The 26175-nt window shown below is 41.7% G+C and overlaps 1 protein-coding gene across 1 annotated transcript in view; it reads right to left on the bottom strand.

The window, feature by feature from the left end:
• Positions 1–26175, bottom strand: part of LOC139691087 (GATA-binding factor C-like) — a 228756-nt gene that overhangs the window by 31930 nt on the left and 170651 nt on the right. The window contains exon 5 of the mRNA XM_071588832.1: positions 9828–9953. Coding sequence (XP_071444933.1) covers positions 9828–9953 — 126 coding nt within the window. The remainder of the gene's footprint in view (positions 1–9827; positions 9954–26175) is intronic.

Here is a 26175-nt window from a genome sequence, read left to right on the forward strand (position 1 = left end):
AGTTCTGTTAAATTGAGTGTCAGACGAATTATAAAATGGGACCGTTATAGCCGAGTCGAGAAAACAAATAGGAAATACGTAGAGTAATAATGGTACCGGAGGAGGAGCTCAAGCTCGCACTTAAGATGGATTACCGGGGATGAAGGGGGAAGGATAGGTAGAATTGCCAGTACGTATACAAGTGCAGTGGGCCGAATTGGAATGGAAAGAGTGAAACTTCTAACTCATTACTAACGGGAAAGAAAGAGCGAGAGGAATTAATGCGCAACCCGAGTTGATAGATTTCTACGCCCAGCATCCGAGAGTTGAATAGGATAAACCTTAAAGGTAGGGAAAGGGGTAGAGAGGAATGGGGTTGAAACCGGGATGGGAAGAAGAGGGGGAGGGGATGCGGGGCTGCGACCGTGGTGCGTCTGAGCAGGAGCTACAGGGGAAGAGAGGTGGCGATAGGGGGAGGCAGAGGGGTAACTGCGGCGCCTAATGGTCTAGACGGGAGGGCAGGGGAAGGAGGTGGGCAGTAGCGTGGAAGAAAGGGGTGAAATTAAAAAGGGGGACGGGAGGGGGCGGGTGAGACGATCGCCGAGGGATGATTTTTCGGTCACTGTTCTTCATACCAGGGGAAATACATTAGTTAAGCACAGAGACCAGGAGGGGATGGGGTCCCGCCCCTTTCGTGCTCTGTACTCCCTTAAAAACGGAACCAAGCGTTGCCTATTCCCCCTCTCGCTGAACAGGAGGAGGGGGCGCCGAGCACCTCCCCATTCCCCGCCATTTACTTACTCGCGCTCTTGCATGACAATCCTTTTCGCCGAAGGTCCCTCCGCTTCAATGCAGCACCTATTGTTTCTTCACCGCCTTCTAATTACCACCGCCCACTCGTCAATCCTCCCTCCCCCTCATCACACGCACACAGGCACACATCTCATTTCCCTCGTCCGAGTTCCAATTTGAAAGAGAGGCCTGTTTCTTGCCTCCAGAGACCTTCTTCGGACCACGTTCCGGAGATTGACAAGTTTGCACCTTTTGAAGGAGGACTTTGCGAATGGAAATTCGCGAATAAAATGCACCAAACTCGACTCTCGCCGGGCAGCACAAAAATGAGCGAACTTGGACTAGCTGAATCAAGAAACTTTATTCAATGTCCTCGAACTTGATCAAGATCCAGTTCTTAAATTTCAAGCAACAAAAAGTTATAATCTATTTGGGGATGGCTCGATCGAAGGACAACGGGAAGGGTTGAATGTTTCAACATAGGAACCTGATATTCCGATGAATCGGAGAGATACATTTCTATCCATTTCAGGACATGAAGGGAATACTTAATATATGTATCATTGAACTCGAAATTGGAAAAACTAAGCACGTTCATTCTCATTCCCAAAGAGGGTAAATTGGCCAATTATCACGCGTCGGGTATTGATTAATCCCCGCTTTTGGCAAACGGACGATTTAAAACGCAATATTTTGAGAAACAGAAAAAGGCAAGGGATCAAAATTGTCCATCAACTCTTTTTAAGGACTCGACAAACCCCAGGTAATTCGAATTCTCTCACGAAGCTTTCACTTCACACCCAACATTCCTGCGGACGAAATGAGTTATTCGTCAGTACCAGTACCTGTTATACCACAAAAGGTCTAAAGCTAAGGTTCTGAGACTACTTCGGAATGGAATCTTAAAAATTGATGGTATAATAACTTAAAACATGTTTTAGCAAAGTAGTTTACAAGTATGGAGAGATTTCCACTATCTATGTATAAAGGTGTCGTAACACGCGGGCTGTTTCCAGGCGACATTTTGCTTAAGAAAACTTTTAAGCTAATTGGTGGGCAAAGTGTGTTGTGCCGCCTTTCATGCGATGTAACTATGAGATAATCCCATTGGTACTAGGACTTGTAACGGCATACTGCATCAGTTCTCAACTTTGCTATTTTTTTAAATCAAAGAAGTTCTTCTTCTGGATTACAATTTCTCTCTCGTCTTTATCCCAGTTCTTATTGAAATTTGAGGAAGCAAATAGAGACTTCCCTAGGCTCTGTCTCGTACAACTTATCGTCCGAATCTGATATAATTTTAGTATTAATTCTCGTTAGAGTCACTCATACAGCATTGTGCATGGACCGTATGACCCTTAGGTCGTTTAACATCATCCTATATAGCTAAAGTGCAGGTTTTAGGTGAAAGGTGATTCGATAATTATGCAGTTATATTAGTAAAGGGAGGAAAATGAAATTAATTATATGCAGGAATTTGACCCACACATTTGAGCTCAAAACACTCCTGGAGTTGCAAATAGCTATTAACGAATAAATAAATAGTACCTGCTTTCGATTTCAGAAGCAATTATTAAGTTAGGACTAACTTGCAAATCACAATTGCAATATTGGCGAAAGAAAATTGCAAAATTGGCAAATATATTTTCAAAAGAAAACAATTCTGGCAGAAACCAGAATTTTTTTCTTTTGAAAACGCCCGAAGTGCCCGAAATCGCTCTCAAGTGCGGGGTAAGACACACAACCGGGGGAACCCGCCCCCCTACCTCTTCTACCGCGCCGGCGGCGGCCTCCCTTTGATTCGCAAACGCATAGGGAGAAAGGGAGGGAGAAGAGGTAAGGAGAGGAAGACAGCGGGGGAGCGTGAGGACCGAATCCGCGAAGGGGCGGCTACGGGCATCCGGTGTCTTCGCGAGCCGAAGTCCTCTTGCGCGCGACCTTGGGGTTCCGCAAACTAAACGCACGCACACACGGGTGCTCACATGCATACATCGCAGTCAAATGCATGGATGCGGAGGGTGTTGAAAGAAAAAGGAAAAGCGGCAACATGGCAGAAGCCAAGTTGCAGCACCCGGTGCCAAAATGGGTTCTAATGCGTCTATTGATTATTTTCTATATTGCTTATATTATTATAGCTGCCTATATTATTCTTGAAAGGTGCGTTCTTAGTTTCTGCGATATAATGTAAATTCGATCATATTTCCGCAGATAAGATTATTCATCATTTAATAATATAAAACTGGTTACATGCGGTAGTTATGCACATTATATATTAGGAATCCAATTATCTTATGCACTAGTTGGGCTCGTTTCAAAGTATCCTTATTCAAAATATTAATTCTTTCACGAAATCGAAGCTTGTGACTAAGATGGAATTCGTGGGCTGAAAACTCAACTTATAAAAGCTAGAAAAATACATTTTTCTTAAGGGATAACAAAAGGCCTCTTGCATATCTCCGGTCTACTCCTGGAAAATGCAATGAAAAACCTATTCCATGAAAGATGACGTTAGTCTTCCGGCTAAATATTATTCCATCCTCTTGTCTTCGAGGGGCACTTGCACGTAGCATACATAGTATTCTATAGTCCGTGCGTAAGCTTCGGCAAATTTTGGGTTGACAATAGGGGCGTGGCGGTCACGTGAACTCCCAGAAGAGAAGAGGAAAAACGTGAGGACTTGAAGTCTTCGGGAGAACAAGAATATAGAGTCAGAAGAGGGAGGGACGATTCAAAGTGGGGGGGGGGACCAAGGAGACAAAGAAGGCAGGACGGGGGAAGGATGGATGAAAGGTGGAGTGGGGGGCGAAAGAGGAGAAGAGGGCACCCCCTTTTAAGGGAGAAAGGAGATGGGCGGAAGTTCAAAGAGAGGAGGTTCCTTGCCTTGATGGGGAAGCGGGGGGATCGACAACAAATTGGGAAGCGGAGGGAAGGGAAGTGGGTGTGAAATGGAGTGGAAACTGTCGGGCGGCGGCAGCGGAAGGAGGACGAGGGAGGGAAGAGGAGGGCGTGAGAGGTCTGTCTGCTCCTCTCTCGCTGGCCCCTCTGGGGCCACGGGTGTTGAACTTAAGTTTCTCTTCCCATTTGTCTCCATCCGGATGCAAGTCCAGTGTATATATGTGTGAATGCGGACGGCCACTCCCACCTCGGGCTCATGAACACACTGCTAACACGAGGAACATTAAATAAATCACACGGCTGCTGATGGTCTCTTAACAGGCTGTCGCCGTGGAGATTGGAGTCTTTTTCTCAACCGATTCAATGGAATGCCTTGTGTATTAGGTTCGAGATTTATTGACCCCTTCCGAATACTCAGCATGTTGGGCATAGAATGAAGATGCGGACTTAATAGACCGGAGAGTGTTTGTAACACACTACCCGAGACGAAAAACTTGCCGAAGAAGTCGTAAGACGTTGATTGGGAGGGAATTACGCATTGGCTTCGGTCGTGGTTTTCGATTGAAAGATAAAAACATCTTCGAAAAGTTTTGTTTGAAACAACATTAAGTACCCTTTCCTCCAGCTCCAATGACTTCAAACACCAAAACATGTTTAAATGTCTCGAAAAATTAAGTTATAGATGATAATAACGAATATCATAAGCTGTAATTGTTATTCGAAATTATCTAATAACAGTTATGATGAAACATTATCATAACTGTTATTAGATAATGTTTCATCACGAATTCTTCAATAGCTCAGTAAGTGATTTCGATTAAGCTGATGTCAACACCGCATGCTTGAATAACACCCACTCCAAAACCATGGAACATGTTTAGCAAATGTGATTGTGACTAGATTTAAATAAATATAAATAATCTAATCCCTCCCAAAATAAATATGGTTCATGAAATTCATACTGTTGCTTGGGGAAAAGCAGCTTATAATCTTTCAACACGACACAATTCACGATTATAACAAACGCTACTATCACTCAAATATTAACAATTCTGGCAATTATCAGTTCTCAAATATCTGATAAGGAAACACTAACTACAGAAGCCATAATCCCTCGGGTATCGTCGGGTGAGTCATTCTTTATAGAAGGAGAAAAAACACGAGATAAGCGATCTTCTGTACGAGTGCAATAATGTCAGCGGCGCAGCTGGCGGGCAAAGAGAGAAGGAAAATGAGTAAGGGGTGGGAGGGGAGGTGGGACATGAGGAAGACCGATGGGGAGTTGCATGGAGACTGCAAGCTAAGAGGGGGGATGAAATGAGGAGGGTGAGGGGAGAAAGGGAGAAGACCGTGATGAGAAGACGGCTTCGGCAGAAGTGGGGCGGCTTTTACAAGCTTTTTAAAATGTTGTCATTTATACATACGTGAGTGTGTCCCACGCGAAGAATAGGGAATAGGAGGGAGGAAGCGTTTTGGGAGGAATCCACCCAAAGAGCAAAAGGGGGGAAGAGGACAAAACGACAATGGTGACCGGAGGGTAGTAATAGCAGTTTGGGACGGAGAGTGGAAGAGGGTCATGGAACACAAGGGGATGCCGCTGATTCGCTCGGGAAATTTTAGCGGGCAGAAGCTGGGCCCGAGCGTGGCGTTATTGTTGAGAGTTGAGTGGAGGCGGGTGAGGAGGAGAAGGGTGTTTTTAGTGGCGGGTCGAGCGCAAAAGACGATATAGTTTCCCTTACCGGTTAGGTAACAGTAGACGCATCAATCACACAAAGGAAATTCTGCGGCAAGTGGGAAGGAGGTAGAGTTGCGAGAGGACAGGATAGTACGAATGGGGACGGATGGAGGAGTGGAGGAAAACACGGAGCTAAGTAGCGGGTGGGACAAAGGGATGCGAGGGATGGACACCAGACAGGACACACTTGGAACTGTCCCCCGGCCCAAAAAAATAAGCCTTGCGTCCTCCGGGGCCGTCTTCCCGTCACTCACCGTTGAATTCACTACATTTTGCGCGATTCAGGAGATGGGAAGCACTGGATGACCAGAATCTTGCCCCACCCGAATCCGGGGGTCGCGTGTTGCAAAGGCCATCTCGAAGAGCGTGGGTGTTGTAAAAGAGAGCGAAGGAGACCAATAAAGAATGCGGCAATAGCACTATCACGTGTGTCAATCAATATTTTATGCTGGGAAATATGGCTTATCAATGACGATTAATATTGTGATGGCGTCCCACGTGGGGCATATTAAGTATGTACCAATCAGTTTGTCCTTCAGTCTCACACCATGAAATCAAAAAAGGTTTACATGCAGATCCTGCGGCTTATTACAACTATGTTAGCACTCCAAGAACGGATTGATTCACGGAATGTGTATTGTATAATCCCAAACGTGAGCCATGTGTAAAATAACATTTCTGAACTCAACTTTATTAGAATTTTGGATCTTTTAACATGAAACTAAATGGCACCTTTGAAGAGAGCTAATAGAAATAAAATTTTACGAGTGAACGAAGTGTCTCAATAGTTTCCGTTTTTTACTCGTTAAATTTACTTTTACATAATCTTAAAAAAAACTGTGAGTCGCAACTTGATCCTTTTTAGCTCTGTTGCAGTCCGCTCCGTCTCTTGAACAAATTTGCGCCATCTCAACGTCGTCCAGTGCCCGCACTAATCCTCAGCATTAAGTAGCAGCTAGACACTGATTGGAGAAAATTGCAGCTCTTTCACTGTGCCCAAACGGTCGGACAACACGCCAATATCCTTCTTCTCAAAAATCCTTAAATCCCTTGGGCGGTGTTCCTTTAAGACTCTTAAGACGACTAGCGCAAAGCAGTTTCGCTTTCAATGAGAGAGAGAAAGACAAGTGTATATATATTCTATTACTCCTCCTCTCTCACAAATTTTGACGCAACACAAATAAGCTAAAATATATGGACACACATGTATAAGTCACATTAGATATATACTACAGAAAAACTTAAAAACTTTGAAAAAATTACTCCTTTTTCTTTCCTGTTTTTCTTTGTTGTTTTTTTGGTATGTCACTATCTAGTGTCGAATAAATTTATCTATTTGTCCGATCTTAGTATGACTCCCAAATATGATATACACTACCTATTTGTAATCCGCAAAACGTTAAAAGAAATGATTAAAAGAAAGGCTGGAGCAAAAAAGAACCACCGATGTTGAGTGAGAAAGCTGTAAGAGCCTTGCGAGCCCTTCTCAAGATAGGGCAAAGGGTATAAATGCCTATGTATAACTGTATTTACTTCCTAGATAGAAGGAAAAGCGATATTGGATTTTGGGGAAAACCATATGCCTACATCACACATTTGAGATCAACCACTCTATCATTCCTCCTATGACTTCGGAAGACATGCTTCGTAATTGTATCTTTGAATGAATAAAATTAGGTGAAAAATCACTTAAACGTTAGCGGATGATGGCATAGCGGGGGTGGTGAGATAACTTGAATATTCGACTCGTTTGAGGAGGAGGCGGGGGCATTGAGTTGGGAAAGGCGTGTCGTCGGGAGGACAACGAAGGACCCGACACTCACTCACTCGCAAGATCCAACTCTCCTTCACCCTCTGCCTCCCCCTCACGCACTCCGCCCCGTACCACCTCCCTGTCTCACTCTCCACCCGCCCGTTAAATTCCATGAGACTTAGAGGTCTTCCTTCTGAAGACTGCCCGCTACCCCGCCAGTTCCCCTTCTCGTTCTCCCCTCAAAACACCCCCTCCCACCCGACCCTCCATCACCCTTCCTCCTTTTATCCAATCCGCCCAGCTCGCATTCCTGAGGTCATCTTTTGCAGTTGCGCCAAGCCCGAGGGAAGCGGCGTAGGAGACAGACAAAGCGTGGGGTGGGGTGTGGGGGAGAGAGAGAGAGAGAGAGAGAGAGACAAGAGGTCGACGAGGGGTGAGCGGGAAGACGTGGTAACTGTACAACTGCGGGTAGGGCTGAAATAATTCACGATTTGGAAAAATCATCTCAAAATACATGCAGCACATAAGTTTGAGATTATACGTGAAAACTTTTATCACATATGACACTAAATCAATCTTTTAAATCATTGATCGAAAAATGGGGCGGAAATTAAAAAAATTGCAAAACAAAATACATACAAAACACACACTTAAAAGAGCATACCTAATGTTGATACTGTTTGATAATTTATGACCCTGTCACGACGTTTACGAGCGTACAAATGAGACGGAGTGAGAAGTAAATTAAACGGCAATGGAATTGCATCTCCTATACGCAACTTGTGGTATAAATTCCAAAAACTTCTATTGTTATCAAATTTGCATTCACCAACAGTTAAATTGGCGGCTTGTAAGCTTATTTGATCCAAAGATAGCTCGTTTGAATAACACCTCGTTTAAATAATCATGAATGCCATAATTACGGATTAAATTGCATTAGAATTGAGGAAACAAGGGGGAAAAGGGTTATCAAGATCTTAAATTCAATAGTTAAACAGTTTTTCCATTATTCGAAATTTTTTCCAGGAGTTTGGAATTGCGATGCTACGGCGCTTCCACAAACAAAAAAATAATAAGGATAAATCACAGGCTGTAAGTACATAAAATATTTTAGTTTAACACTTTGACAATTAGTCCGAACGAAGGCACTGCTACATCTTCCACTACATCTGCTAAATACTTACGCCTGAGATAATAGACTTAAAACATCCGAATCATCTTACAGTTCATGATTTAGAGAATGAATTATAAAATGAACTGATGAGATTTATAGTGAAATACGCGTCTATCAAAGATCTTTGTTCACCAATTCATAGTTACAATATAATTAGAGGCCATTGCATCGTCCATTTTATTTACATCCTCATACAGTACAACTTGAGCATCCTATACAAGAAGAGATATGTACTCGTGGGCGTCATTCAATCGAACGACTTCAATGGACACACTCACCAAATCCGCTAGGGGATTAAAATAAATAAGTGGGAAGGGGCGAAGTGAAGGTTTTCACTCAAAGAGGGACATACTGAGGGTGATAGTCGAGGGTGTGTACCGCCCCCGCGCAAGGGAAGAGGCAAACGGAAGCGGAGGAGTGGGAGGGATGAGTGGCGGGCGATTCACCGAGCGTCCCTCGCGAGCGCTAAATTCTCTCCCCTCCGCTCTTCCGGTCACTCGGCCACGGCCGTGAAGAGAGGAAACGATGTAGATAGGAAGGGCACACTAGGGACACCGATGCCTTGATGGAGGGAGGGAGGGTTGGGGAGGTCCGAAACGGATGTTCCAGACTAGGATTTAGTGGCAGTCGGAAAGGGGCGGGTGGGAACGAGATTGCAGGAGAGACTGTCAACAGAGAAGGGTTCGGTTCATTTGGACCGAGCATTTGGGCTCTCCGAGTGCCTAGTGCTCAGTGAGGTTTCGAAGAGTAGGGATGGATGGACTGTAAGAGATGTTTCCGAGAGACGTGTGGACGGAAAGGCGCTGGTAATGTATGAAAGAGAGCAATTTGTAAGAAGAAACCGTTGAGCAAGTGATACGGAGATACTCTTTCCACTGAGCTTCTGTGCAGACAATAAGACTTCATGTATTGAGTTATGTATATTCGAATATAACCGCATTATAATATTGTAAGTTGTATCATTACGACTATCAAAAAGAAAATAAATTTCATGGGCATAATGTTAAAAGTTATCAGAAAATCAATGGTTTAAACTGGTCTACGCAAGAGTGAAACGGCGCCTAAAAAAGTGGATGCAGTATTCTGGAAATGAGAAAAAATCGATCTCTAGCTTAGAGGGGTGATTTGAAATATATTAAATAGTTAACATGAGTTTTTAATCAATATTTTATAAATCAAGAGTGAAATATTTCCTATTCTTTATTGATCTAATATCAAAATAACACAATTCTATATTTTAATGCTTATACAAACATTTTACATGGTTTATAGGAAAACGGAGAAGTTACGTATGCAAAACAAAATATTGCAAAGTTAGCTGGAACAATACATCGATTGCAGAAAAATCACAGTTCAAATTACTTCAAATGCTGGAATAGAATTAATTTCATTCAAAGTAAAATTAACATTCTCTTATAATATAGGATTGTATTAATTGGGAATTTACTGTTAAGGTAGGCCTTTTGAAAAGGAACAAGTATTACTACAGTTCTACTCACATTGTGTAGCTTGTAGTAAAGGCCACAGGCGTTGCACACGGGTTCTCCGTTTTGGTTCCTCCGCCAAAGCGTGGTCGTGGTCGTCTTGCAGTTGGCGCAGCTGGTGCCAGCTCTGCGGGCGGCAGACTGCAGCGATGACAGGAGGGTCGAAGCGCCGCATGGAAATAGAGGGAAGGTGGGTGGAAAGGGAGGAAGGGGGAAAGGGGAGGAAGGGGGGCGGCAACTCAGGTCATTGCACGAAGCCAAAAAAATGGTACTTATATTTAGCAACAAGATTGATAGCGAGATAATACTAGTTTTATTTTTATTTTAGCTGTAAATCTAACATGTTAGGTAAATCTGTAAGAAAATTCAATTCACGTGATCATTTTTTTACAAAACAAATAAAGAAAGCCCGTTCTTTTATCATAATCAAAATTATCTTTAAAACTATGTTTAACTAATCAATATAATAATAATAATTGAAAGTCCATTTAGCAAAAGCCACTCAATTAGGAAGGGAGAGACGATCATTTGAAGTACTGTAGATTCTGAATACCGATGGAAGAATCAACTAAATTCAAACTTTTCTTTATTGAGACCAATTTTCCTGTGCATAATTATTACATTTATATTCTGACAAATAACCAAAATAGACGAAATTGTTAAGAATTAAAAAAATTCTATTTAAGGATACCATATGTTGTAAAACTATATATTCTATATAGATCATATAATTCTTGATATACTAATATAAGTAAATAATGATGCAAATATTTTAGGTTCTATCCAAGACATTTATATTTAATATTTTATATCACTCTCGTCAAAAAGAATTTACCAAATCTATTGGCATGTGAATTAAGAGAAGATCAGACAAAAAAGGAGAGATACAAATAAATTTTAAACCTGTATTTGCAAAGCATGACAGGAATCGACATAATCTATACATATATTTTTGGCGAGAAGTGACGTCTTCACGAAAGGTAGTGAAATTAACGATGATCGATGCCGCAAAAATATTATTCTTCTTAACGTAAGAACCTATGTTAATCCATTCATTTTACAATTCGTATAGGTACGGCATAAAAGTTCTCAAGCTAAAAAACCATGTCCTTCATCTGTTTTGACATCCTCATCTCTATCGAATAAACATCCAAACCATTTAAATCCACTTTAAAACGTGAGGCTTTGAATAAATGGAACGAAAAACGCAACCATTTGGGTGGCTGGAAATGTGACGGGAGAATCTTCGTAATTCAAAACGAATAACCCTCGTGAGCCGAATTGGATGAGTTCCTCCTTTCTTTTTCCTACTTCAAGGGAAAGAACAATAGCGAGTGTGTTCCGGGCATTGAAGAACCGATGGAACCTCATCGGAAAAACCAGCGGTAGAGAATTCGTTTGGATTTCCTCTCACTTCGATCGCAAGACATAAAGCGATGAAACCTTCCCCAACCCCACAATACGGATTAAGCCCCGTTGATCCCCGAGCCAAGGATAGCCGCCACCCGGTAACTCAGGCACACGACCCACCCAAACGCAACTCGAACACCTCTCTCTATCCCCAACTTTTTCACTTCCACCCTCGCACCGCGAGCGCTACTCGAGGACGTCACATTTAAGACCGTCCACCTGCCGTCCGAATACTCCACGTCGGCGGCGGCGGCGCTCGATGCAAGGTTCCGAGAGAATGATATTCAGCACGGCAACACGCGTGCACAGTCCCTCACGCCGCTTCCCTCGTGACGTTGGGAAGGACGCAAGTGAAAACGTGCGCATGTCAATGACGCAAGGTAAAACACTGAAAGCTCAGCCGGGAGGAAAGTGAAAAAGGATGGAGAGATGGCAAAGACTGGCGAGTAGAAGGAACGATGTGGAGATGGGGTTAGGCATGGGGAATGAGAGAGAGACGGAAAAAGGATGAGGGAAGAGGTGTTGACGGTGAGATACGAATGGTCAATGGGAAAAAGTGTTAACGACTAAGCATTATGTTGCCCACGCCCAGTGCAGGTGTGGCCATCACGTAGTGGGAAGCGACACATTTTAAGTATTTATGATTGGAGGTATGACGAGAGGAAGAGAGAGAAAGGGGGACAGGGAGCAGCGAGAGACAAACATGAACGCGAAGGAATAAGACAGAGCTCATGCTCCTGCTTGATACCTAAGTAGGACAACAGGTATATTGACATTGGTTTTCACTATTATGCATACACATTAAGTACCTACGGGGTAAGAATAGTTTAAATTGTCGAGAGTACAATAAATAACGATTGAAAATTGTACATGTCATTTATTTTCAAATGTATTCGTAGCTCAGCGAGTGGCAGCAAAAATAAGCTTCGTAGTGCATCTCATTAGAATACACTCAATCTGCGCATAGTCCACGGATGAATAAGCATATATTTAATTACTTCTTCATTTCATCAGCCGCCGAGAATTAAAGAAAGATTCAGGATTGAAATTCGAGCCCAATTTCATCCCAAGAACGCAGCTTAGAGTAAAGGGAATCTTGCATACAGAGGGGTATTGAAAATTTTCTACTTTTATCAAAATGTCATCACCAAATTCATTAGAATACCTCATTTTGTCCATCAATATGCAACGTTTTCGGTACGATTATATACAACTCGAGCCACATATTATTCTGTTCACGCCTGTTTTACGGTGACGAACTAATTTGATAGTTGGCAGCAGATAAAACGTTACACATGTTGGTAAGTCTTGGTGAATGCACATTGTCCCTTTTACTCCAGTTCCGGGAACCTGCGAGAGTGGTTCACCTCCAGCTGACAAGTACTTGCGTCATTACGAATACACACAAATGGGAGACGCTTCCTGGGAAAAATGGTAGTTACTCATTAACTGTTCATTACAATTACCTTAATTTAATTACCTTAAGATTTTGCTCCCATTGAATCGCAATTTTATCGACCCGATTCTTACATTTTTTATAAAAACAATGTATTATCATAAATATATTAAAACATTATAAAATGAATATTTATGCTCACTTACGGATAAAAAGGTAGACGACGTAATTAAATGTTAAGTTTCATTATATAGCAATATAACTATCATACGCTACAATTTTAAACCTTTAGTAGGACTTATAATTTCTATGAATACCCACAAATTCTAGTAAATAATTTATTTTTATCTGTGCCATGTGCAATATAAATCATTCAGCATCAGTTTTATTCCGCACCAGTGTATTATTTTAACCCTAAGACGTGTTAAGCTGAAACACACAGGCGCTATTCTTGTTAATTAAATCAATATAAAGAAATTGGTCCCATGGCAAACTAAATCTAGTCAAAATTGCGCTCAAAAGAACTTCCGTTGAGGTTTTTCCTATCGTTGAAGTCGCCCATCAATCTAAAATTCACACACACAAGCAAGCAAGGGACAACGATCCATCCTTTCAATTCACCCGCCATTTGGTGTTTGGTTACCGTATCCTCGATCCTTGCTCGGTTTCACGAGCCCCGAATTTTTTTTAAAATTCTGAGTTGTCCGCATCTTTTTCAATTTTCTCGAACATCCCCACTCTCTGCCTTCCATCTCTGCCACCGGCACCTTTATTCCTTACCTCTCCACCGTTCTTTTCCCCCCGCATCACTCCTCCCCTTGCACCCTTCAACTCATTCCATTCTTCCGCGTGGAGTCATCTCTGTAGGATGAGCCAGTCAGTGGCTGACGGCAAAAATAATCCCTTCTGCCACCACAGCCCCGATGCTTCCTCCCTTAAACTTCTCCCTCACCTCCGCCCCGGCTCTTCTTTCGCGTCGTCTCTTTTCCGGCCTTCCTTACCTCTTTCCCCTCCCATGCTACCCTCTATCCTTCCCCTGCTTAAATTCCAACGTAAGATATTCAGCTCGGCGACTACCGGTCTTTAAACCATACCATCTGTACATTTCATCAAAGAAAATAACAAACTACTCCTTATCGATGAAACATGAAAACATGAAGTAAAATGAAAATCTAAGCCCACACATAGTGAACTGAGTATTTGACACAAGAGTGGGAAGGCCACTTCGCATGAAGAGTATAATATACCCGCATATATTTGGCGTGTGTGTATGTGTGTGTACGTATATGTGTGTATATATATATATATATATATATATATATATATATATATATATATATATACACACACATATACGTATGTGTATATATATACACATATACACACACACCAAAGAGTGAAAATACGAGTGTGTGGTGTGTGTATATATATATTTATATACACATACATACACACACACTCGTACATGCGTAAACACTCTATCTTAAGAATAAGAAAATTTTAATTTTGGATGCAGCATGCCACGTGGCAGAATTAGAAATTGATTGACGGTATAAGGAAAGTATTTTTCTGAATAATTTCAAGTGATGGTGCAAATGCTATTGCTCCCTTCATTTCCTGCTCCAAACTTATATCGAAAATATTTCTAGATTCGTCTTGCACCATGAAGTCTCTGTCAAAATCATTAAAATTCTCCTTCCACCAGTGAACACATGACTATGCATCGCAACATTCTCCAATTCAACCAATGCCTACAAATAAACCCTCCACTACTTCCACGCACGAACAATTACATATTTTTTAGGCAAGAGCGAAAAAGAACAGCTCTGCGACAATTCCAACTCAAGGACACATCGTTTCAACTCCGGTCACGTAAGGTATGGGAGTGGATGAAAATCTTCTATCCTCCCTCTTGATCCTCTATTGATTCCATTATGCTTCCGAATCGCTGTCGCTTCGTGTGTGGCCGAGACGAGAAAAGCCATTCGCACCCACTCAGATTCTGTTGATCCCTCACAGTGGGTGTGCGATCTTTTTGTGTGTGTGTATATACGCGCGTTTCTGTGTGCGTGACCCTCTTATTTTGCCATTGTTACCCACAATGGGAACTCAAACGAGCGCGCGCTTCTATTGGCTTTTCTTGCGCTCGCCGTTGATCCTTCCGGCACAAGGAGTTGGCTGCTGTCGAGAAGGGGAGTCGAAAGAAAAAGGTGGCTGGCTTTCGGGGGCAGGAGTGGGCCTGAAGAGCGGGTCTAAGAGTTGACGGGAGGAAAACAAATTAAAATTCAAATGACATAACCCCATTTTTTCTTCTTTTTTTAAGTGGCTCTTTTTGCGGTCAGCCACGCACGCAACGTTTCCTAAAGTTCAAAAAGATTTAAAGTTAAGGTTAGATGAGTGGATGGGAGAAAATTGAAGGAGTGTGACGACTGGCAATGGTAGGAGTAAGAAAACCCTTGGGGTTTCTTTCACGCCCCTTTCTCTCGTCCGGTGCGATACGCACCTGGCCCTCCACTCGCACTCACAGACGCACATTAACAAACTCAAACTTCACACGGTCATTCTCTTCATCTCGCTAATTCCCCGCTCTTTCCCCATCTTGTTCCATTCTTGCTGTTTCACCTTCCCACACCCACAATAGATGGGGGTGATTGTCCGCTCTCTCAGGGAGGCAAGGAAAGCCAGGGTTTGAGCTAACCGACTTGTTCTTTCTCATACCTCTTCCTTCGTGCTATTCTTCAATTTGGGTGGGAGGCAGAGAAAAGTGAATAAGGGACTCATATTTGTGGCACACAGTAATGACAGCAGGCGTGAACGAATAGTGTGTGTGGCGAGGAAGGTGCGAGAAATAGCTGTTTTAGTGGGAAAGTTGGGTGAAGCAGTTGAAATAAGTACGAGGGCTTTTGCGACCCAAGAGGGGTAACTAACAAATGGTTTCCAGAAGCAGCAAGGAATAGAACCTTTTTATCTTATAACTCTCAGTTTCAGACGGTACATGCTGTGACACTGCTTCCGAAGAGATATTCCCAACGAAAACAATAAGTAAAACAAGCATCAATGTACACTTATAATTTAAGCTAAGGAAAAAATAAATAAAATATATTGTAGATTGATGATACAATATGTAAACTTACTAATCAATTTCATTTATCAAAAATGAGACATGTTTTTAACTTTTACTAAAATATACTTTGTTTCCAGTTCTGCTCTTCCATTATCCTATGTATTCCCTCTTTATTAAAATGATGGTTACCTACTGGGTGAAATTTATAGCTACTAGTTGTTCTTAAATGTATCTACTAGTTGAAAATTGTAATCTCCTGAATAGATTACATTTATAGAAATCCAGATTCGTGATATGCCACTGATTTTTTACCACACCTTAATTTATCATGTATATTTAAAAAGTTATCTGTTGCGGCACTTGGATCTACAGCGCGTGTAGATAAGTTTATTTCTATTCAACTTCGTAAATCGCCCATAGCGTTGCCAAACTACTGAATTAATCTAAATTAATTAAGCAATAAAGTAAACCAGATGCTGCAAAAGAACTGTAGAAAGATGATGGATGATGGTAAAAACGGATCTCATTACCCGTAGAAACGGTGACACGCAATCAAATCAAGCAACGGTTCACCAATGGGTGCACAGGCGAAACTAAAAAGTTAACGCGAAAAATACCAACATCCTTTTACACACACTTTAATTTTTAATTGATCAAACGGAAGCGGGAAACAAATGAATCATGCTTGAAACCCCCAAGACATATTTTATATCGACCCAGACTAGGCTTAAGACCTCTCAGTCATTAATCAATCGAGTGTTTCCACCCCATCCCCATACCGCTTCCTCTAAGCTCCGAAACTAAAAGAAATGACTTTCTCTCTCTCGAGACGGGAGAGAGAAAACATGCAACAGCACAACCACGTTTGAAAAATGGAACAATGGACCAAAGAAGGGAATGAGCTGGTAAGGGAAAGATGAGCCTATGGGTAAAATCGAGAAGGCGAGAGTGGTAAGGACCGATAATAAATTGGTTATGTAACTAGAGAACGACAACGAGAGTAGAAAAGAGGGCGGAGGAGGGGATTTTAGGGATATAAAAGACGTGAAGTAAAGGAAGGAAATACCATTTGAAGAAACAATCTTAGAGGACCACTAGAGGAATGAGATAAAGAGAGGAAGATTATTCAGGGACGAGAAGGTGAGCGAAACACGGGAGTGACTCAGTGGAAAGACAGCGGTTAAACGAAAGACGGATTGTGAGGGAGTCAACGGAAACAGGTTCCCAGAAATGAGTTCAATTGCCACGTACGTGCGTACGAGGCTCCGCAGAGGGGCGCAGAACGAAGGCGAAGGAGGTTGAGGAAAGAAATAAAGGAGAACTAAGGGGAAGCACGACAAGCCACGGAATCGGGCAAAATGTAGACGAAAACCAGAACAACACTGTTGGAGAAGAAAAAATAAGAAATGAAGCATGGTTACGTCTCGAGAAGTAAATGAGCAGTAAAAAAAAATTGGTAAACTTATATAAGGACATAGGGGAATATACTTATTATTTAGAGAGCTTAAAGCTACTTCATAACGCCGATTATTGTCTAAGTAAGAGGGATGACAGGAAAACCTCCAAAAAAATATAGAACTGACACCGCTTTCGTTTCAGTTATTTTCTAACAGACAAACGTTGAATACAATTGACATTGGTCAAGACTTTCGCAGAAAATCCGCCCTCACGAAAGATTCTTGCCAGCGAGTTCTTTAAGACTGGGCGTGCGGTCGGGTTGCTGGCATTAACTGCGCGCGTGCTACATACGTGATAGATGGCTCTGAAATGAAATTGCCCAGAGGGGTTCTTAAATATCTCCAAGAAAATCCGTGACCTGTATGGCAAAACAACACTATAGAAACCTGACTTTGTAATAATCAGTTCATCTGAAAGTATACCCTAATTGTAAATATGAAAGACAAAATTAGCGATGAGGCCAATTCAGTCCTTTTATTCCATTTTGAAAATCTATTCCCATTGAAAACATTCATTAACTAAATTATTTATTTTCATTGTTCTAAATTTCATGCGGGAATACACAAAAGTAAACTCCTTTACCTAGAAGAAGTCTACAAATTTTGCACAAAAACTATAATTTTTACTGCAATAAACAAATACTTTTTGCTAAAGAAACTATATTCATTCAAATAGCACAGAGGAAAAATAAACAATATGTAAATTTTATGCCTAACCACCCGTTCTTTGTGTTGGATTTCGGTTTTTTAGTTTAGTCGAGAAAATCAAACGATTGCTAAAAATAAGGACATCAAATACCCGGACAAACTGGTGAAAGGAAGGGGGAGTTAGAAAAGGTTTCACTAACTTGGTAGCCAAGAGCAGACAGGCAATCTTCGTCTCGCGCCGAAAATTGCGGCAATTTAACTTCCCGCTCTTCGTCGACCCACCCACCCTTCTGCCCACTTGACGGCCTACACGCGAACCGAAGAGGCGGATGCGAGAAAGGATGGTCAAATGGTGAGCCTGTCGCAGCCAAACAGCCAATTGCATCGGTCCACATAAATGATCCATTAAGGGAGAAAGATAGACTTGGTATTTCAATTGTTGAATGCAGGAACGAGGTAAATGCAAGATCGCTTTGGAAAAATATCAACGGAACTCGCCTACCGGCAGGAGAGAGACAAAACGCGCCCGGCACTCGGGCACCTTTGTCACGACCAGTCTCGCAGCTTGAGAAAATGCCCGGGCACCCACAACACCCGCTCCTCCCTTATTCTACCACTTGCCCCCACACTCCCATGCACGGCAAGCGAGTTTTTTCATCGCTCCCCTTCCCGACGAGCGCCCCGCGGGTCAAGCCTCCACCAGCCGCCACGCCGCCTATTCCCCCTTCCTCCTCCCTCCCCTCCTTCCCCACCTCCTTCCCCCGTCTCCGCCACGATCTTTTTCCTCCGATCCTTCGCAACCTCATTCTAAATCTCATAACTCAAGCAGCGCCATTTCCCGGAGGACTCGGCACTTTCATTCTTTCGCCCACGCCTACTAATTTCACCTCCTCCGTCTCGCCTGCTTCTCCCTCACCCTCAATTCTCACCCAGTCTCGTATATAGTATTGGTCTTTTTTGAATACCTAAGCAATCACCCAGAATTCATAAAAATGTGTCATTAAAATAAAAGGAAACGATTTTGGAGACTTCAATGAACGAGAACATTATTCACTTTATGCATCCCTCCAGTGCTGAAGAGACCATACCAATAATTCGCATTCGTATAAACGTAACATATAAAATTCTGGGGAAAGGATCGAAGGAGACAACTTGGGTTTTACATTTATTTCAGTTGAAATAAGTAAATTGGTTCTTTTGCCCCATTTTCCTGAAATTGACATTTATATAAAATCATATATAATACCAAATATATTTACAAGAAAAATAATTTTGAAAGTGCAAGGTATTCATGGAATGAAACAAGTTTGACACGAATACGCAAAAAGCAACGTGAAAAAGTGAACATTTAAGTCTAAATTCATACCTACATCACCGAAATTTATTAAGCAAATCATTTTTAAACTTTCGTCGATCACGACGTAACGGAACTGATGACTGGTATGTCATTAATAAGTCTGGAATTAACGAGCCCAGGACCAATTAAATGACGTCAATAAAACCCCTCCGAGGTTCAGACGGAACAGCATGCAACTCGAGACGTTTGAGAAACGCGTGATATCACCCTTAATGCGAGAATAAATGGGAAATGTTTTGAAAAGGCGGTAGATACCGTTACTCGTTTGACGGTCCGCCCGCTCCTTCTGCCCTGCCGGTACGTGCGATGGAAGCAACAGAGTAAATGATTCGATTTTGGCCGGAACGTAGCATGACAGAGCAAAACACTCAACATCGGATCGATTCAATGAACAAGTAAATGATACTCTAGACTTGTTTGATTTTTAAGAGTTTTCGTGGAGCAAGATAGGGTGCTTAATAACCGGTTAGGGCAGAAAGCTTATCGGTTTTTCTACTGAATTTTCAACCAATATAAATTATGGCTGAAATATACATCTTCCTAGGCAGGCGGAGATGAAAATGAGAACAACTAAAAACTATGCTGCTAAGTCAGGAAATAGAAGGTGATATATATCGAGTTAATTACTTTCCTTCCTAATTTGGTAACATGTCCAAACCAATTCTGAAACCACTACACATTACTCAATATACACATATTTACGTGACATTGAATCACAAAATAAACTTCCGTGATCATTTATTGTTTCCTTTCCTTTGGAATTTTCAGATACCTACGGTTAAATAAGAGACAGTAGACGAGACCATAAGGGCTATGGTCTAAGGGCTAAGGGCTACAGTGGCTATGTGCTATAAGCACATAACCACTGTACAAAACGTGTAAAATTCGATTAATTATGTTTTGATAAAAAGAATTTCCGGATGTAACCAAATTAAACAATTTCAGTTCGTTTTTTAAGATATCGTAATGCCTTCAACTACATTCTTACAAACTATCAGCAATCGCTTAAAATTAGATGCAAATTCAAATGGCATATATTTACTTTTTCCCTGTTATTACGTCATTGCTTAGTGCATTACTGTAACTTATCATGTCTTAATCAATTTGAAAATAGATTTCAATACATGTAATCATAAGGCAACTTAAATAAGCTTTTACTCAATCATTTTTAAAACGAAGGCAAGGCAATTTTATGTGAGGCAACCCGAAGGAATAAGCTCGTAACGGGTAGCCTTAGGCAATTCGTTTAAAAATTTGATCTTCATTTGCATACTTGTATTGCACTGGGTCATCGAAATTTTATTCCCATTTTAACACTCGAGAAATCCCTAAGCAAATAATAGTCTTTTCACTTAAAATCGAAACATTTTAATCCGACTATAACCTTCTTGTAATTGTTTTCGTATACCAATTTGAAAATACACTGGTACAATCTGCCGAAACCACTGCCTCCTCTTTGGTCCCCCGTCTTCATTACCACACCACTACTTTACCAAGTCCGAGGAGATCCCTCCCTCCACAAGCACCCCTCGGAACACACGACCTCACACAACAACACGGACCGACGAGAACTCGTTCTTACCCCTACGTTCTTTTAATGACCCCCGTCCTCGATCATCGCCACTCCCAAAGGCCTCTCGCGCGCGCTTCTACCATGGTCCTCCGCCGTCGGCCGTCCTCTCAACTCGCTCCTACTCTTCGTAACCCTCCCCCACTCACCCTTCCCCGCCCTCCGCGGGATTAGGAACCAACCGGTCGCTGCTGAAGCCACCCTCTGAGTCTCTGGTCCAATATAATGCCAAAACCACTGAGGTATGATGGAAAACGATTACTACTACGTGACCGGAATAGCTCATGACTTTTTTTTATTCCCTACGTGTGTTACATTTCGAAGCAAAAAGTATTGATGGCGAGAAGGTGGGGCGGAAAAAGTGAGAGGGAGTGGAGGAAACTAATCTGTAGTAAAGAGGGGATTCTCCCAAGGAACAAAAAATAAACACAATTAACGAGATGCGATTAAAACGACGTAGAATCGAAGAGGTGTTATTTTGGAGTTTTAATAAGTATTAAAACCAAGAAAAAGAAAGTTTTTATCTCAGCTTTACCTATAAGTGAGAGTTGCGAGGGATGACTATTTAATTGATCGATTAGTGCCCAGTATTCCAAAATCTTGTTAAGAGAAATGATATTTTTAGGATTATTGTTTTGTTGAAAATGAGAGGCCATTATGGTATATAAATACATGAAGAATTTCATATTCTTTGCGCATGACAGAGCTTATAGCTTCTCATTTACCAATTACCAAATTTAAAATTATCAAATAGTCAGTTAAAAAGTCTGAAAGGCAATGCCAATCGACTGTCACTATGTTCTTCATCTTACTCTTGTAATCCATAATACACAGTGCGACAAGCTAATGAATGCGCTAATGAATGAGCTAAGACATGAATGCGGCAAAAAATATAGAGTGACCATTAAAATAGTAACATTAAACCATTATTCATTGCAAAAGGCCAATTTCATTCCAAAATGTCAAATTTTAGTCTTCCCAGACTCTTTTTGGTACGTAAGCTTTCAACTCAGATACATAACGGTAGTAAGGAAACAAGAGGAATCGATTTTGGTGTGTCAGGAAGGACTATGAATGTGGCTAAGGACAAGAGAAGTAAGCCCACCGAAAGAAGCAAGGAAGTCCCATCAAGCCCATCAGCCTGAAGTGACACGTGACATTGATCGATTAGAGATCGTCTTCGTGGCGATCGTGTATGCTCGATTTTCGTTTGTTAGCTCGGAACCATGATCAGCGACTCCCCCATCCGTCTTCTAAGCTCGACTATTTTTCGGGACTCAACTTGCTTTTGACTTTGTTTCTTTTTTGTCAATTTACTACCATGTTTTTAACCTCCGGACCCTCCTCTGGAGTCCACCTATATCTCAGATTATTTTAACCTGAGAAATGTGGCAATATTCTTCGGCTCCTTTCTACACGCTAAGCCTTCCTGAAAAACATCACCTGCTCCGCCCTTCCCTCTGTCTTCCACCTAGCCTGCGGGCAAAAAGGGTCTTTGAGGACTGACAGCATCGGTAGGCAGGTGACCTACCAAAAAACTTAAAACAGCATGACCCATTATAACCTACATGGAACAGTGGAGACCAAAGTACACCAAAACACCGCTCGACACATTCATTGATTTTTAAAGCCGCGGAGGTGACACAACGATATCACTACCAATACCTCAGTTTATGGTGACCAGCTTGATAAGGGAAATATGATCAATATATCATATGATAGCTGGGAAAGCAATCATTCAGTTCGACACATAATTTTAGGTGAATAACTAGGTGAGTTAAGATAACGATATTTACAAGCGCTCGACGATTTCGCATGTTCAGCCTTTCATTTCTCAATTATAAAAGATGCCCGGATCACCTTTGCCACTACATAATGACAAAGCGCACAACGCAAATGCCTAAGCACTTTTTTAAAATATTGTACAACAAGATAGTTTTATGATAAGGTTGAAAAAATACTGATTACCGTATAAGGCATTTCATTAACTCGAACGACATCCACTTTTTCTTAATAAAAACTCGTTTTCAACTTGCTATTAAGAAAACACCCTGAAAAATAATTCTCAACCACTTTCTTTAATGAAGAGCAAGGAAAATTATAGGTTTGGGTTTTTTCATCACTCTCAGGTTGTGTATCAAATCCACTCATTTCTGCTACCTAAAGCCTCTCGTGATGATGTGAAAAAAGAGCTGAAAAAGTTTAAAATAAAGTCTATCACTTCGAGGAACCTTTTAATCCAGACCACCAGTTACAGTAGGAGAAAGTTATGGACATGATATTGGCCAAGATGGATATGGGAGTAGAGTCAATGAAAAGAGATGCTCATTAAGATATACTGAGAGAGATCATCTGCCAAATTCGTGGCGGAAACAAAACTAAAGCAGATGAATATCGACAAATAATTACAATCTAATATCCACCCTCTCCCGGAAACCTCGAAAAACCTTCCGCCCCCCCGCCCTTTGTTGAAACTTATATTTGAGAGAGATCAACGCCTGACCTCCTATTTCTTCACGGCAGATCCTCGGGTCAAAGGAATATTCTCTTTGAAAAAGAGGGAGAGAATGAGAGAGAAACAGAGAGTGAGTGAGAAGAAGATCGGAGAAATAATCTTTCCGCGAGAGAGGAATGGCTTAAGAGCATGCCGAAATTCATGCACGACTACACGCTCTAATTGGCTCTCTCGAAGTGTGTACCGTTATGACGTTTTTCGAAAGCAGCTGATACATTCACCATCCTTCTCCTTCCCCCTCTCCCTATCGAGCCGTGACCCGCTCTCATTGAGCCACCCACGCCGGGCGCCGCCCTCCACCTCGCGAGTAGGTATATGTCCCCCGCCGACCCCATCTACCGCCTAATAGATTCGGGCATAAAAGAGTTCTTCGCCAATCACAATTCAGCAATGTTTCCGCAAAAAGGCTCTTTCAATGATTTTATCCGTGCAACTCCTTCCAAGGATTCTTGTGTCCATCACCAAAGCCTTACCCATCATGACACCCACCCTCCCATCCAGCGCCCGCTTCCTGAACCTCATCACGCAGTATTCAACTTCCGTCTAAAGATATTGCAATTATTTAATGGTGTATTATCTGATATGAGAACTAGAATGCGAAAAAGAGTGGCAAGAGTGCTTTATGATGACCACCATCTACATCCGCGGCAAAAGGGTGCAGAAGGGCAAGAAGGCTGGAAGGGGGCAGAAAAGGAAGGAAGACTTATGGGCAGAGAGGGAGGAGTAATGAGGCATTGCAGCTGGAAGGGGCGGCGTTTCTGTTCTTTGAGAACTGAACGCCGTGGTGAAGGCGAAACTGCCACTGATCCAGGACACAAGAGGAAAACAGAAATGAGAAGAGGCCCAAGAATAATATGCAACGATTAATAATGCCTCTCACAGATACATTATCAACAATTGCATAGTGCGATTTTTATCGTTACAGCTCTTAAACGATAGCAAAGAAAAAATCGGCGTTATCGAATATTATGATTATTTTAATGTAAAAACTACACAATCTAGAGCTGCTAAAGCAAAGCAAGACAGTTGAAGCAATTAGCGTTAAAAGAGGTTAGTTAGTTAAGGCTAAAGGGGATTATTGGGTGAGAAGGGGCGGGAATAAACCATTTTTATAAATTAAGTTATTCTGAAAAAAGGGGAAAATTCCTTGTATTGACAATCACCAACATCTATGTCGAGAACTGTGTCCCTAAGAGTAAAGATTACTCAGAAATGGTCACTGGCTAAATGTTCCCTGATAAACCACTTTGAAGCAGAAAATGTTAGTTCCAATTGCATATGTTAAACTGGTTATCGCGTGGGATTAGTTTATCAGTCAGTCAATTTGGAGTTTTCGCAACTGGTAGTGCTTTCCTTACGCAAACCCTAAATATTCTCCTGAAAAATCAAAACTATAATGTTAGTGATACCCGTGAGTTGACCCTGCCGTCGAAATCATCTTCTTGCGAACAACCGCAAAACCCAGAAGATTCACGGTATTGTACAAAACAATGTATTGTTCCACAATACAATTTGGTTACAGTGTGTAACCGGTTCCAGCATCATTCGATGTACCAATGTTGGAAAGGATTTTATTTCCGAGGATGATGACGTGGAGCAGAGGAAAAGGTTAGTTTATTGGAGGAAGTGGTGACTCAGGGTGGAAAGAGACATTTTAACTGAGGGTTGCTTTGGATTTTCGGAATGTGGAAAGGAGTACTGGGGACGAGCTTCAGCCAGTTTAGATAGTGCTTTCGTGTTCTTTGAATCAAAATTTATAACCGCCTGATTTAGATGCTATTTATTGTGTTCATTCATCTAAAATGATTATTGATTGAGATTATTGATTGAGAAAAAGAGCTATCCATCACATTTTCAGCTATTGCACCAATCCTGCTTGAGCCAATCGAAAACAACCAAGACAATAAAAAATGATAGGTTATGTCAAGAATCAGACCATCCTAAAAAGGAAAATTAGTGACAATTAGAAATCAGGAGATTAGTGGATGTGTCATAACCATATCCATAAGTTATTAGTATTAAACACACAGAAAGGAGATTTGAGTTAGTCTTCCGCTGAATCGAGCTTATAGAACAGATGATACGTAGTTTCCTATATCGTGAAATGAACTTATTAACCAAAAATAATTGGTTTTCTGTGCAGAAAATGTGCTAGCTAATGTATAAGGCGATGATATTGACCTAATAGAAAGATGGGAAAATTAGCATACAGTATGCTATACCATAACAGCATGTGCATGGCATAACAGCATAAGCATAACAACATGTGCATGATATTGATATGCAGTAATAACCAAATTAGAAGGAATTTATGACCTACCATCTAAATATAGTGTTTTATAGGCACGGATAGGGCGTATTTGTACGTAATACACGGAGAATGGATGTGGTACACGGAGGATCTATTTAGGGAAAATTCAATCCAAAAATTATATTTCCGGGCCGAAAAGTACGTTTATTTCCAACGTTAAGTAATTTGGAATCATTATTCTGCTCTAGAAAGAGGCAAAACGAATAGAAGTACCTAGAAGATATTCCTCATGCAATATAGGGAAGTTAATATTTCATTACGGGCACTTTCAGATCAAATAGGTGGTACAGTGCTATAGGAGGATTCGTTCAAAGCTGGAAATAATGAAGAGCACGGAGGAAGAATGAATGACAGCAGTAAGTCGGCAATCTCAAGCTATTTTATGCCCAATTCCAATAACTTTTCCTTGCCCTTATGGTCTTGCAAGACCCTCGTGGTTTTATTGCTGTCGGCGTGGAGTACCGTTTTTATTAGGGCGAGAGGGCGGAGGAGGTGGGGGGATCCAGGGTGTCGATGGCGGCGCGGGTGGGGTTGGGTGGGGGAGTGGGGTGATGGGTGGGGTCGGCCACCCTCGGGTGGAACGGCCTGAGCGCGGGCGTGGATCGGGGGCGGGTGAAAATCGTGACCGGCGTGAC

The sequence above is a fragment of the Hetaerina americana genome, unplaced genomic scaffold, assembly GCF_022747635.1.
Source record: "Hetaerina americana unplaced genomic scaffold, ioHetAmer1.1.p SCAF_3, whole genome shotgun sequence".
Lineage (NCBI taxonomy): Eukaryota > Metazoa > Arthropoda > Insecta > Odonata > Calopterygidae > Hetaerina > Hetaerina americana.